At 41.8% G+C, this 14616-nt stretch overlaps 1 protein-coding gene across 3 annotated transcripts; it reads left to right on the top strand.

Annotated features, from left to right (window-relative positions):
* Positions 1-100: 100 nt before the first annotated feature.
* Positions 101-13183, top strand: kcnk4a (potassium channel, subfamily K, member 4a). 3 transcript variants are annotated; one of them, XM_004545586.4, is made up of 8 exons: positions 101-478; positions 3296-3474; positions 4705-4982; positions 8122-8239; positions 8669-8829; positions 9692-9878; positions 10671-10807; positions 10901-13183. In XM_004545586.4, the coding sequence occupies exons 3-8, from the start codon at positions 4794-4796 to the stop codon at positions 11972-11974; spliced, it is 1866 nt and encodes a 621-aa protein (XP_004545643.3). In that variant the 5' UTR covers positions 101-478; positions 3296-3474; positions 4705-4793; the 3' UTR covers positions 11975-13183. The 3 variants fall into 3 exon arrangements, with proteins under 3 accessions (XP_004545643.3, XP_012773106.3, XP_076730933.1); XM_012917652.4 differs by having other exon boundaries at positions 8669-8838; XM_076874818.1 differs by lacking the exon at positions 101-478 and having other exon boundaries at positions 3154-3474; positions 8669-8838.
* The last annotated feature ends 1433 nt before the right edge of the window (positions 13184-14616 follow it).

Genomic DNA, 14616 nt, shown 5'->3' with positions numbered 1-14616 from the left:
TGTTTAATGATGCAATTCTGCCCCTAGTGAATGAAAAACTGTGTCTGCAGTAACTGACTGTGAAGAAACAAGTGTCTCTTTGCTTCTTAAAAAGACGGAGAATGGCGAGATGAAGGAATCAGAGAGCCGAACCTCCCCGCCCCCACCCAGATCCAGCTCAGGAAACTCCGGGCCCTCTGCTCTTCCTCTGCGCTGACGGCACTTAATCACACTCGTAGCACTGTAATAGACTCCTCATCCACTCTCACGCCTTGCCCCTTTATCTTCCCCTTCTCCTCCTCCTCCTCATACAATCTGCTGTCCTCTGTCAGAGTGATGTAGAGTCACGAGAATGGGGAAACACCTTCCAAGGAGAAAACACACATGCACAAGTGCCTTCTCACAACACACACACATACACACACACAGCTCCTTCAGTGCTGAAGTGAAACAACTTGTGCTGCATGAACTTGGACAGCAACATTTCTCCAAACTGAAGGTAAGATGTGCAGCAGTGTCTTTCAGGGGACGAACTGTGAGCTATAATGTTAGTGCTTTTTGAGGAGAGACTGGTCTGTTGATTTTAGGTTTGTCATTTAGTGTGTGGTTTAAAAGTCGGTTTACATGTATAGACTGTCACACTGATTTTAAAAAGAGATGATCAGTCCTCCTGCTCCAGCTTATGTGGTCTAAACGCTGACACTACAGACACAATAGTAATTTAACAGCAAAAGTCACTCTTGAGATTTATGCATCAGTGTTCCTGCATGTGCGTTTACACTGTTTGCTAAGCATTTCATTGGAAATATTCTTTCTTAGATTTGTTGCCTCAAAGCAAAATGTCAGGCAGTTTATCTTTTTTTAATGCCGCTTCTCTAGCCCCAAACAGTCCTGTCATTATTTCTGTGGATCATTTTTTCCCAGAGCATGAAACCAGAGATCCAGAGTCGTACCCTGTGATCTCCTTCTGACGTCAGTGTTGGCTCACTTTAAAAAAGGGAAATTCTTTAGGGGGGTAATTACATCTAAAGGAGCTTTATATTCTCCTCACACTGTAAATTCTTTAGCAGATACTACAGTCTTACCCACAGACAATCCTATTCATCTCTGGAGGCTGATTCAGGTTTATGGGTGAGAAAACATCTTTGTTTCTCCAGCTGTGGCAGATACTTGTGTTGATAGATTGTCCTTTTTTGTGTTAATTTCATGCAGTACAAATAATACAGTCACCAAAGCCCCAGTGTCTTGTTAGCATCATCTTTGCTGTGTCCTTTTTTAGGGTTTTACAGACTCCGCTGCTGTAGTTATTTTAATACAACCCAGTGATCACAAAATCTGGATTTTTTTCCCTTATATATATATGTTTTCTTAAAAAAACCTTTCCAAAGTGGCAACTCTTCTGTGTGACAAACTAAAGCAGTGATAGCATCAGTGAATAAACACTCATATTTTATGTTAAACAAACTATGAATAAACACCCTGAAGTCTTTCAAACAAAGAAATGGATGGCATGTTTTTGTACAGTGTGATGTTATTAATGTTTTGGATCGGTTAAACCCTTGAGAGATACAACTCCTGACCCTGACAAACCGTTACGAATCCTTAAAAAACCAAATAGACTTATTTTAGGACTATTAATACTTAGTCTCAGAAACTCCAGTAAGAGGTTTCTTTATGAACTACTTGATGATGAGAATTTATACTTGAATATTTTTACGGTGCAAAGTGTTGTTCATTTTATAGTGTGACAGAGGTCTCCAGCTTCACTAAAAGTTTCTAGTTTACATCTTGGATTTGTAAGTTTCATTCTGCACCCTGTTTTCTAAACTCTCAAAATCCTTGCTATGTGTTAAACTGAGATTCAGGTGGAGCACACAGAAAAAGATGCACGTAGATTATCCTGCAAACTGGAGCTCAAACCTCCAAAGTTAACTAAATGTGTTTGAGTGGAGAAAGATATAAAGCGAGAATTTGTAGCTGTTAAAAGAGGATCTGCAGGACAAAGCCGAAGTCATGACCAATCACATTCTGTAGTGCCTTGTTTCTTAAAGCTGTGAACCTGTGGGCTCAGTAGTGGGCAAGGTCATGCTATAACAGCATTTTTAAATTGGAAGTATTTGGATTATTTTTATTGTTGGTGAGAGACAGCATTTTTGAGTAGAGTTTGAGGACCAGTACTTTAGTTTAACCCTGTTTGGTTAGACTAGGGGTGTCAAACATAATGTCAAATGGCAATGACTCCAATACTGGACAGCTTAGAAAATGTGGAGTGCATGGATTTTGAACTTTTTAACTATATTTTAAGTTTTACAGCTTTTCCTATTGCTTAAGACCCCGCATTGCCATCCATACAACACCAAAGTACAAGGAAATGAATTCATGAAAACCTTATATTCTAAATTATACTTACAGTACAGCAATTAAGCACTAAAACCTTTTCTATAACTTTACATGTTTACCATGTAGTTTAAGTGGTTCAACCCACTTCACATCAAAGTGAGCTGTATGTGGCCAATGATGTGAAGTAAGTTTGACATTCCTGGGTTGGATTTCTTTTATACACCTGCCTTACATGCAAACCGAAGAACAGCATGTACACATCTTGTTCCAGCTTTGTGCCTCTTTCCAAACAGCTCTGTGTATGATTTATTACCCCACCTGCAGCATTGTTTAACTTGGGATTAGATCACAGTCTGTCAGACGCATGCAGTCTCTTTCTCCGTCGCCCTCCCTTCACATCTTAGCAAAATATAAAAATATGCCTGTGTAGGTTTAGACTGTGATAACTAATAATCTGCCAGTGCTGACGCCACGGACAGAGATTTAGACTGTCCACACAAACCAAAGCCAGCAGTCCATTAGCGCAGAATGCTAACAGTTGGCCAAACTCTGGGAAATCTCAGAACACTGTCAAGGTCCACGTGGAGACGACCGGGGCCAGTCGACCCAAAGCATGAAGCTCCTAAATCCCAGTCCTGTTTTTCTGGGTATCCGACTCAAAGGTAAACACGGTTCAAAGTAGCCAAATGAAGATAAGACCTAACCATGTTTTCGATTAATGTCAAGATGTATGTTTGGAGTTCTGGCAAAGTGTAATCATTTGTGCACCCACTGACAGGGTGGCCTGGTGTGTGTCAGTTTTTTCCAGATATTATGACAAACACCCTGCAATGAGAACATTTATTTAATGCCACCCATACCCTGCTGAAAAAGAATTGAGGAGATACGCCAGTTTGGAACTACTCTGATAGATTTACACTTTAGATACTTGATTGTTTTTGACCTGAACTAGTCTGTACTTCTGTGCACCTGAAAGTGTTCAAATGGCTTGAAGGGGAAGGAAATGGACACGCAATCATCCGTTCCTGAACCCTGACGTTGGAGGCATCGCAGAGCGAGCAGAAGAGGAAGAAAAAGAAGGAGTTTCGATATTTCTCTATCAGCTGATTTCTAGAGTTTTAACATGGGATGAGCTCCTGACTCCAGTGAGTTAAGGTACTGTCTTCTTTATTTTTCTCAATTATAAAACATTCATTATCATGGACACTACAGAAAGCATTTTGAATAGCTCCTTTCAATAGGATAGTATCGCTGTTGCTGTATTAGACTATGATCACGCTGGATGCATTTCTTAAAGCGCAGCACCTTTTTTCCATTTCAAAGAACCACATCTCGATTTGGGTTTAAGATATGGTTTGTTTTTACGAGTGTCTCTTGTCACACTCCAAGTTAAACAAGTCCCAACGTCAGTAACATCTCACACTGCGTCAGTGGAAATGATCTTTGTCTAAGCAAAGTTGTCAGTCTACTGATTTTACCTGCCTCTTTCCTCAGTGTAACCTGAGGAAACAGCTGGACAGGCATCTCTGTGACTTGAAATTAGGGCTTATATTTATATTTATCTCATTTACTTTTTACATGTATGCTGAAAAAAAAAATCCAGAATCAATTGGCAAGTAAATGTTGGTCTATGGTGTGTCATTTTCATCAGCTGGCCTTGTAACAGATTGCATGCTATTTCTCAAAGTGCAACATCATGAATGCTCTTTTGTGCCTCACCTTTTAATCTTACCTGAGGGCTTGAGAAACGAGGGCAAAAAAAACAAAAATCCAGTCTGTTTCATGCAAAAAGCTTTTAAAGAACAATTTTGTGATAAAATCTTGTATAACGTTGGGAAGTACCCACCGACACGAACATCTGAAGTCTTATAACACTGTAAACTTGAAAGAGGACGGCTTGTTTGTCACGTATACCTCTTACAATAGCTATCGCATCAGTGACAGCTCTGCTTTTGGACAATCTGGACTAGTTGAATGTTAATTAAAAGACCAGCGAGTCGCTCAGTGTACATGCAGTGTGGCTTAAGGACCCACCTTTAATGCAGAAAACGTTTTGTGCAACAGCTCTGAAACATCCACACTGTGTGCCAACTGTAAGAGTAAACACTTTACAACCTGGATTCACTCAATCACCTGTCTAATAACAGTCATACTAATCAAGCCATGAAAGTCTCACTAAATTAAAGTGCTTGTCATTATTTTCCACCATGTTAGTAGTTTGTCACGTTTGGTGTCAGTGACTCTCAGGTTTGGGCCTGATGCACAGATGCCTTCCAAGAACACTTGTGGTGCTTTTTTTTTTTTTTTTTTTTTATTTTTTATAAAAGATATTTCCGTGCTTGCACATGTAGCACCTCTCTAAAGGAACTTCCTGTTTATGGCCAGTTGTATCCTGACTGAGATCCCAACCAGATCTGGACCTGTGAGCTGAGACCCTTTAACCCTGGAGGGGCAGGGAGAAAGGCGGGGAGAAAATGCGGTGCACTACCCTCACCACCCTGCTGGTGGGAGTCATGTTGTACCTGGTGATGGGAGCGTTTGTTTTTGTCACCCTGGAAAAGCCCACAGAGACCTTGGCACATGAAAAGCTGCTTGAAACCAAGAAAGAATTCCTCATGAAAAACTACTGCGTCACCGAGTCGGACTTTCACGAGCTTGTACAGGTATCAGTGGACACAGTACGTCACTATTATCCCACTCACACTCTGAAGCAGCTTTAAAATATGGTTTATTTACGGTGGCCCTGAGAGGCCAAATGGACTGCAACTTAAGTAAACACCAGCAATAAGAAAAATGCTGCAAAAGCTCACAAAACACAACGGAATTAGGAAAAACGGAAATAGGAAAAAACAAAACAGAAATATCTGGGGTCATATCACCTGTGTGGGATAGGTGGTCAAAGTAAGTAGCACTGAAGTATTTATATTTTTTAGGCTTACTCGATTTGTTTCCATGTAAATGAAGTTATGTCAGCACAGTTGAGCTGTTTTAAAGTGCACACTGTATAACATTAGTGAGTAAATATTTAGAAGTGTGCCGTCAGAAGGCCGAAGCTTCCAGTCTGTATTAGATTAACAGCAAATTAAAGATGCTGAATGTAAATGTAAATAACCAAATTGCTGTAGTAACATTATCGCTCAAACCAGATGGGCTTTTGTAACTTGAATGTTTTAATTTGAAATTGAGCTTCACAAAGTCTGAATTCGAGTGGAACATAATCCTCCAGACTACATGTATTTTTCTTAATCTCACATTAAACAAGGTGTTGAAACACGTCCTTTTAACGATCTTTTTTCTGATTGGCTGTCCCTTGGACAGAAGGGAAACAGAAGGTTTGAACAGCAGGATATATGGGGTGCAACAATACTCTATCGATATTGAACCGTTTGATACAGTGCTTTCGGTTCGGTATGCATATGTATCGAACAATACAAAATTTTTTATTTTATCAACTTTCCTTCTGACGATGCTGTCTGTGTTGAGCGCTCAGTGGATCTGCGTGACTACTCCGCCTAGGCTGCACTGTCGAGCGCAGATCCACTGAGCAGAGCGCAAGCTAGCGAGACAGAACTGCCTCAACGCTACCCGAAATTGAACCTCCACCACCCTCATTCAGATCTGGCGTTTGGAACTATCTCGGTTTTCATGTGAAGCATGACCCTGATGGTAAGCGCCTCATGGACAAAAGTAAAACAGTATGTCGGATGTGCCACGCAATGCTCAATTGGTGGGAACTAGTGCGTTAGCCAGTTAGCTCGTTAAGGTGTTGACGCCATCCAGCCCCACGCACGGGGCCATCCGTGGAGATTTGCCTTATTATGGCGTTAATGTCATGTTTTTATATATATATATATATATATATATATATATATATATATAAAAATAATATATTAGGGGTGCAACGATACACAAAATTCACGGTTCGGTTCGATACTTTGGTGTCACGGTTCGATATTTTTTCGATACAAAAAAAATGTTCATGCCTTTTTAATTTGTCATTTATTAAAATTATAAATATATATTTTAACTCAAAAGTACAGTTTTTAAATTTAACCCTAACCCTTGTGCGTGTTTTTTATTTTGACAGCGAATGCGCACCTGCGGACCACTTATGTGCAGCCCTGGTTATTTAGCTTGTCATATTGCAGCCACAGAAATTCTTTTGTCCATGAAACCATAAAGCTGCACTTTCTTTTTGCCTTATAGTCTGATTTGTCATAACTTCTCCGTTTTGTGGTAAGCTTTTCTTTGGCTGTCACTTCTTCACCCTGACCTGTCTTATTTGGCTCAGCAGAACTAAAATATATATCTGTCTGTGAAGGTTCTCAGTCATCCAGGTCATCGTAGTGAAATATATATCCTGCCGCACTCACATAAGCTCAGCGATTCTCTGCGCGATCAACCTCTCACATGTTTAAGCTGCGGGAGATTTCACTTGTCATGTTTGCATAGTAAGCTAACGATTAATAAGACGATGTCAGAGGAATTGGTGCACAAATTATCATCACTCACAGATCAGTGCTGTCGCTCTCTATACACAGTTCGCACGATTGCAAAGTGAAAGCAAAAAAACAAGCGCAAATTCAAACGCGATTTCAATATGTCACATATTGACAGTGGCTCACCGATGCCAATGACATAATTACCCAGCTACATTTCTGAAAGAATGCAAAAGCATTGACATATATTTTTCCTTCCTACAATAGCCCGACGGGCAGGGAAGAGATAGATTTTGGTAGCCCGACTGAAAAAATCGCTAGCCCCAGGACGTCAGGCTAGCGATATTGCAAGCCCTGTATCTGATTGAGGAATCATGCATCTTTGGAAAAGAGAGTTTATTACAGAGAAATGGCTCTTTCCAAAATAAAAGCTATACTATCCGCTTCTTCTGGGTTACATTCTCAGCAGCATAAGGAGAATCATGTGCTAACAGCTGTCTAAATGACTCGGCTAAAGTTAGTAGCATGCTTGTTGTTTTTGTCTTTGCACTAGGATGATGTCGGCGTAAATGTGCAGTCATATTCGTTGTGTTCCCACTAGTGCTTTCAGGTTAATCTCGTTGAAATGACCTTAACACCACAACATGGCAAATCTCCGTTAACGAGCTACCGCCGATCGCCCCGTGCATGGGGCTAGACGGCCAACACGTTAACGAGCTAACTGCGCTAACACACTAGTTCCCACCCATGTAATTGAGCATTGCATGGCACATCCAACATACTGTTTTACTTTAGTCCGTGACTCGCTTACCTTCAGGGTCATACGTCACATGAAAACCAAAATAGTTCCAAACGCCAGATCTGAATGAGGGTGGGGGAGGTTCAATTTGCTTAACTTCTGTCTCGCTAGCTTGCCCTGCGCTCAACACAGACAGCATTGTCAGAAGGAAAGTTGATAAAATAAATTTAAAAATTTGTATTGTTCGATACATATGCGTACCGAACTGAAAGCACTGTATCGAACGGTTCAATATCGATACGAGTATCGTTGCACCCCTAATAAATAAATAAATAAATATATATATATACACACACACACACACACACACACACACACACACACACACACACACACACACACACACACACACACACACACCTCTCAGGCCAAGGTATTCTGTAGCACAGAGATATTCTCTTTAAGTTCCTACTGTTTACCACGTGCTGCTTTTATTTTCCAGATTTTACTTAATATCGTTCTTTATGTACGCTACGAGGTCCATGCATTATAAATACACCCATAATGTGAGTAAATAAAATGAACAAATAGATAAAACTTGGATGAAAAATTAAATTCCTTCAGGGTTTGATGTCTGCAGTCGAGGCAGGCCTGAATGTGAGCAGAGTTCCTGCCAACTTGACCACTCGCTGGGACATCGCGTCTGCCTGCTTCTTCTGTGGCACCATCATCACCACCATAGGTAAGTGACAGAGCTCACCTGCAGGGGAAACATTGCTCTCTGAGTGACAAAATGATCCACCTGATGCACTGTTGAGATTCTCTTTTCTGAGAAAGTGTTACCTGCATTATTTTCACTGAAGCATTTAAATGTAGTTTGGTATCTAAATTTGCAAGGATTTAGCCTGCAGGTGTTTTTATGGCTTGATAAATGTCACACTAGAGCTTATTTATGTCCTTGTTTCAAAGACACGCTACTTAAAATGTGATCAAACTGTAGCTTTATTTTTCTGGTCAACAAAGTATTCATGAATTGTAGAGTCACAGCTGATGAATATTTTCTAATACGCCCTACTAATTAAAATAATTACACAAGGTCCCTCTTTAAATTGTTTGTGCATGTCAGCTTTTATAACTAGCGTCATGTCTTTTTGATTAATCCTTCAAACAGGCTTTGGGAACCTCTCACCTCGGACGCCTTACGGCCAGTTGTTCTGCGTGTGCTACGCTTTGGTTGGCATCCCCATGTTTGGCATACTTCTCGCTGGAGTGGGCGACCACATGGGCACGGTGCTGCGGAGAGCTGTGGCCAAGATTGAGACCCTCTTCCTGGTGAGAATGGTCTGTCCTGCCCATCAGCCAAAACTTAGGAGTAAACAGCTTTAAACCTACAAGGCACAGACTTCTTATCAGTGCTCTACGCAGTAAACTGTTTGGTTCTCTCTAAGTTGCAAGTTAGAACCATGCAAGAACCAAATGTCTGGGCTCAGCCTTACAGATAAAGTGAAGAGCTTGGTCACTTGGTAGAAGCTCAGAATAGAGTCCTTAACATCGAAAGGAGCCAGTTTGGGCATCTGATTTTGGCAGCTCCTAAATGAGCTGCTTTGTACATGTCCGACTAGGCAGGGAACCCAGGCAGAGATTATGTTTGTCAGTTGGGCTGCAGAGTCCTACCAGAAAAGCTGAACTACTAAATAAAGCTGTTCTTGGAACCTTATTTCTCCACAAAAAATAAAATAAAAATCACAAAAACTGTCTTTGTAAGTGAATTTTCATATAAAACCCGCATTAGAGTCAGATCAGCTGAATCAGCACTTTAGCCACAGCTTAGAGCAACCGGACAGCAGCCTTATTCAAGAGTATCATGGTCACCATAGTCAAGTCATGTTGTACTTGTTTATTCTTTCAGGACTTTTCAAACAGATGGGTATTAAAGCTGCCCCACTGTTACATCTTCAGTCCATGACTTTAGTATAAAGAAAGAAAATAATCCTGAGATGCAGACATGTGATGAAGATGCCAGTGTGGACCAATAAAAAGCTGACAAATCTCAACATTCAGCCTGAATCCAGACAATTCTTTTTCCTTTTTGGTTTAATCTAGTTTAATTCTTGCACTTTTTTGTTACATGTATAGCTGTGTTGATCTTGATTTATTCTGCATCTGTATTGGCTTCTATCTTTCTCTCTGATAGAAACGCAAGGTCAGGCCCACGACTGTGCGTGTCACCTCAGCAGTTCTCTCCATCCTAATTGGCTGTCTGATCTTCCTCGCTGTGCCGACAGTCGTGTTTCAGAAAGTGGAAAACTGGAAGTTCTTGGAGTCGCTCTATTTTGTGGTCATCACGCTTACCACTGTTGGCTTTGGAGACTATGTACCAGGTACAGACCAAACACACACACATTTTAATCAATATGGACAACAAGTTGATGGTTGTTCGTTTTTTTACCTGGTGAAGTTGTAGCAACATACGCTGAACATGTAACCTGGTCTAGAGCAGATTATGTTCAGTGTTTCAGTTTAATGGTGGTGTTATGGGCATTTTCACAGATCCTTTTCCAAATGACAGTCTGTAAGTGTGATCCTCTGCTGAGGGAGTGCTTTTTAGCCCTCTGCCTTGAAAGTCTGATGGGGTATTCTCGTCACCTGGGCGGTGTGGACACCCAAGTTTGTGAATGCGATACCTCAAGTTAGATGATGTAGGCATTTCAAATTGATATCATAGTTGTATTGACGGAACAAATTTGAATAACAGGGCAAGTTTTCTGAAAAAAATGTGAATGCAATAACTTCAGAACGCCGCGACCTAGGCACCTCCGTGCCCTTTTATATGAAACCTCTAATTAACACAAATATGAATTGTTTTTCTGCTCTTTTCTTCGTTATTCTCATGATAAACTGCATATATTTGGGTTGTGGTCTGTTTCTGTCAGAGGTCAAACAGCCTGAACATATCACTCACTCACAATTTATATGACATTTATATACAAATAACCCAAAAACGAGGTTTATCTATCCACCCACAAAGTTACAGCTGTAGTCTCCCCCCCGCTGAGGTTTATTTAATGATGAATGGTCAACTTTGTACAGGACTGCCTCTTTCTGTCATTTCTGTTCTGTGAGGTTCACTGGAACATCACATTAAAAATTAAATCAACTTTCTCTGCATGGAGTTGGAGGTACTGAAGACAACAGCTTCTTCAAGCTTCTGGTGTTGTTGTGGATCGTGTTTGGTCTTGCCTACTTTGCCTCCATCCTCACCATGATAGGCAACTGGCTGAGGGTGCTGTCTAAAAGGACTCGTGCTGAGGTGGGAGACTCCAGAAATGTTATCTGAGAGACACCTAAACTTGTGTCAGTTCTTCTATGTTGTAAAGCTAATGTTAACCTGTGTCCCTGTCAGATGGAGGAGCTGAGGGCCCACGCAACAGACTGGACGCAGAGCATGTCCAAGGATTTCCGCATCCCAAATCCTCTGGAATTTAATGACCCCTTCCTCCTGCAGCGGCGGCGCTGGAAACGTAGCGAGCGCCGACGCATCCGCCGGGGAGCCCAGGGTACACTGGGATACTGGGTGCGAGGGGGACCTGAGAATGGACATCTGTCAAGTCACTGGGCTGGCCTGTCGAGCTCCATGAGTGAACTGCAGGACAATTCGTCCGGGGTGAGGGGAACTAACTCAAAGGCACAGGTGAGTGCAGCTGGAGGGGGAACGGTCCCCATATCAGCAGCAGGGTACAGGGCTGACCCTGCTGGGGTTCTGCAAGGGCAGGGCAGGTCATTTCCTCACCACCTGTCCCGCTCATTCTCCGTCCCCGTAACCCGCTCCGGTTCACAGCTGGATGTTGTAGGGGCACGTATGCAGGAAGGGTCACTCTCCGGATCAGAGTCTGCATTCGACTCCAGGTCAGATGGCTCCTCAGTCTCCTTCTCCTACATGGCACCCCACAAGTTCCAGCCGTGCCAAACCATCGGCAGCATGGAGGAGGGATCAGTAAGACTCGCACATATGGACACATCAGAGAGGAAAGATGAACTGATTCCAGCAGAGAACTATGAATCTGCACCAAACAATAGCCACAATCAGGCACCTGACCCTAGTCCTTCTTCTCGCTCTTCCCCTGTGCCCACATCCCTACCCGAAGTCCTCCTTCCCTCCCCTGACATCACCACAGCCCCCTCACCAAGCTGCCAGCTGCTCGACTTCTTCGGCGAGAACTTGGCGTACATTGACGAGTCCTCAGACACCCTGAGCGACCGCCCCCAGTCCACGAGCGAGGAGAAGAGGAGACGGCCCCGAAAGCCTAAGAAGAAGAGCATGAGGAGACAGCTATCACACAGGTGGAGCTCGCTGCAGGTGAGGAGGCCCAGCAGTGACATGCAGCCACCATCCCATCCTCCAACACCACCTCCAGCATCCTCTCTTTCAGACCTGTCTCTACCTGAGAACCAGACAGATGCAGCTCCTGCACTCTGACAAAAACCAGATGTGGCAGCCGACATCACAGCTGTGGTTCTACACTGCTGCTAGCTAGAAGAAACACGCCTCATGAATGCAGCTGTTGTTCTGGGGGTTTTTTCTTTTCTTTTTTTTTGGTGTTTATAGTTAGCCTCACAAAACCACCTCACCAATATTGCTTTGTTTCTTTTGTGTGACTAAAACGATATAAGATGGGTTTGAGTTTCCAGGACGCTCTGACAAAGAGATAAATCTGCCTTTCAGTGAGGCTAATCGTGCAACTTTAAGTGGACCGCTCCTCTCATAAACAAGGTTCGGGACTGAGTGAGTCACATCATTACCAAGATGTCATTAAACATAATTATCTGCTTTGTTTTGAGCTGCTGAGCTCAGTGGATTCTCGGCACTGACTTGACATTAAATCTGAGATTTAATCTGGCTTTGTGAGGCTAACTTTTGAGGAGCGACTATAAGCTTTAAATTCAGTGCAGGGTTTACACACAGCAATTTACAGAAGCTGTCGGCTGCCTCGCCTGAAAAAAAACCCACTTCCGTTAACATAAGAAAAAAATCTTTTTATGAAATGCAGCCTTAAAAGGGAAAGACATCCGGGGATGTGTTTTGAACAGTAAACGACATGTATTTAAAGTGTGTGAGGTCGTCATGTGCTAACTAAATTGATCAAAAGACAAGATGCGCCAGGATCTGGGTGGCTTACCACCACGAAAATTCCCGGGTGAAAACCCTGCCGTGGGTGGAAAACCAAAACCACAACAACAGCGCATCCGATTCAGAGCACGGCAGGGCCATTACTCTTCATCAGAACTGCACCATTGCACCATGGTGTGCTGTCATTCAGGTCCTTAAGTTGTCAGTCGTTTTAGGGATGATGGAAAGTGACTACTAAAGGATCTTCTGACTATTTTGTGTTTAAAAAGGGTTATAAAAGAAAATCAGATGATTAAACCTGATACAGTCACACCAAAGTTATTTAAGTTAAGTTTGTGCTGCGTACCAACTTTGCAATCAAGTGTCCTTAAATCACTGTTGGTAATATTCTGCTTGTGTCCACTTTTCCACTTAACAGCTACAGTTTTTAGGTTTAATTCTTTTTCTGAACAATAACAAGTTTTATATCCTGTGTAATAACCTTTCATGTCCCATTTTTTTGCCAGTTGATATCTCAGATGTATCTTACAGTGACGCATTAAAGAGACCTTTATTACACACTGTTACCAGACATTAAGTCTTTATCCTGTAACTGTGGAGTTTTCTTTCACTTTTAATGTCACTAAACTTTTTACACTTGGGTCTTCTACTTTATTAATCACAAATTTGCAAATTAGAACATGTATTAATAAAACACTTAGTGGTTTAACACTAAAAGCCTCACAGGGACCCAGAGTGTGTTTTGGTGTCTGAAAGTGAAAGAGATAAACTCTACAGATTGCCTTTACATTGTGCAGTGCCTACATTGCTCATACGGTGATATATACCCAGTTTTTCATTCTTATTATCACCGTGGATATTAGAAGTAAATTTTTTCCATCCTGGCTTTTTTAGGTAGTGACAGGATGGTGAGATGATACGCAGCACATGGCTCTAGGCAGAATCACCACCCAGGCTACAGCAGTGAGGACACAGCCTCTGTACATATGTCAGGCAGGTGATCTATGGGCGTGCCGTAAAGTAGAAGTGCAGAAAAAAAAAGATCCATATTTTTATTCTTGGAATCTGTTAGAAGAGCTTCATATAATTCACAGATTAAAATTATCTTATCGATTTTAAACTGTGCTTTGGTGCAGAACCCTCAGTTCATCCACCGTCTGAAACAAATCAGTTTTAGTTCATCTTCCTTTAAGACGACTTTCTTCTGATTGACCGCAGCTCACAAACAAAAGGTTTGAATATCGGGTGGGTGGGGCTTCCGTGTTCACACCACGAGCTGTGTGCCTGAGATGCTCTCAATGATGTCATACAAAACAGAGAGCAGAAGAAAACTGAGAATGAGGTTTTACAGAGTTAGTTCTACAGTAAATACACTGACCTCATTATTTTAAACTTTGGTCATGATCAATATGAGCGTCCAATTTAATTTACGAAGGACTGTGTTTTTTTAAACACTGCATTACATATGGACTGCGCTCTCATTCGCTTACATAATATATGTTAATTTCTTGTCTGTAAATCTCTAAAGGTTCATTATATTATATTCAGCACACGTTGCAGACAGAATAAGACGGGCACACAGTTGGCGCACTGTGCAGCAGCAGATGTGAAATGACCTGACCTGAAAGTCCTGAATGAACTCAGCTTTGGGTGAATGTGGGATAAATTGCCTCTTCCTGCTTACTCAGAAGCAGGAACTACTACACGAGGCTATCATGGCATTTTGCCCTCCACCAGTGCCAAAATAAGTAACGGACAGAGTCTACACTCAAATTCAGGCTCCTACATATTCTGTCACTTGTTGACAGAAAGCTGGAAGTAGATGGCTCATAGTGGTGCGCTGACTATGAGCCATCAGCAGTAATGTCATTATGAGTCCTGAGTGAGGACGGATGCTTTTTTAAATTATTTATTACTTTTTCTTTTTGTACAATAAAATGAAGGTGGACAGCAAGGATATTATTGGGCTTTATGCTAAATATGTACATAAC

Source organism: Maylandia zebra, linkage group LG2, assembly GCF_041146795.1.
Source record: "Maylandia zebra isolate NMK-2024a linkage group LG2, Mzebra_GT3a, whole genome shotgun sequence".
NCBI lineage: Eukaryota > Metazoa > Chordata > Actinopteri > Cichliformes > Cichlidae > Maylandia > Maylandia zebra.
The sequence above is the reverse complement of the archived record's forward strand: the minus strand, read 5'-3'. Positions and strand labels throughout refer to the sequence as shown.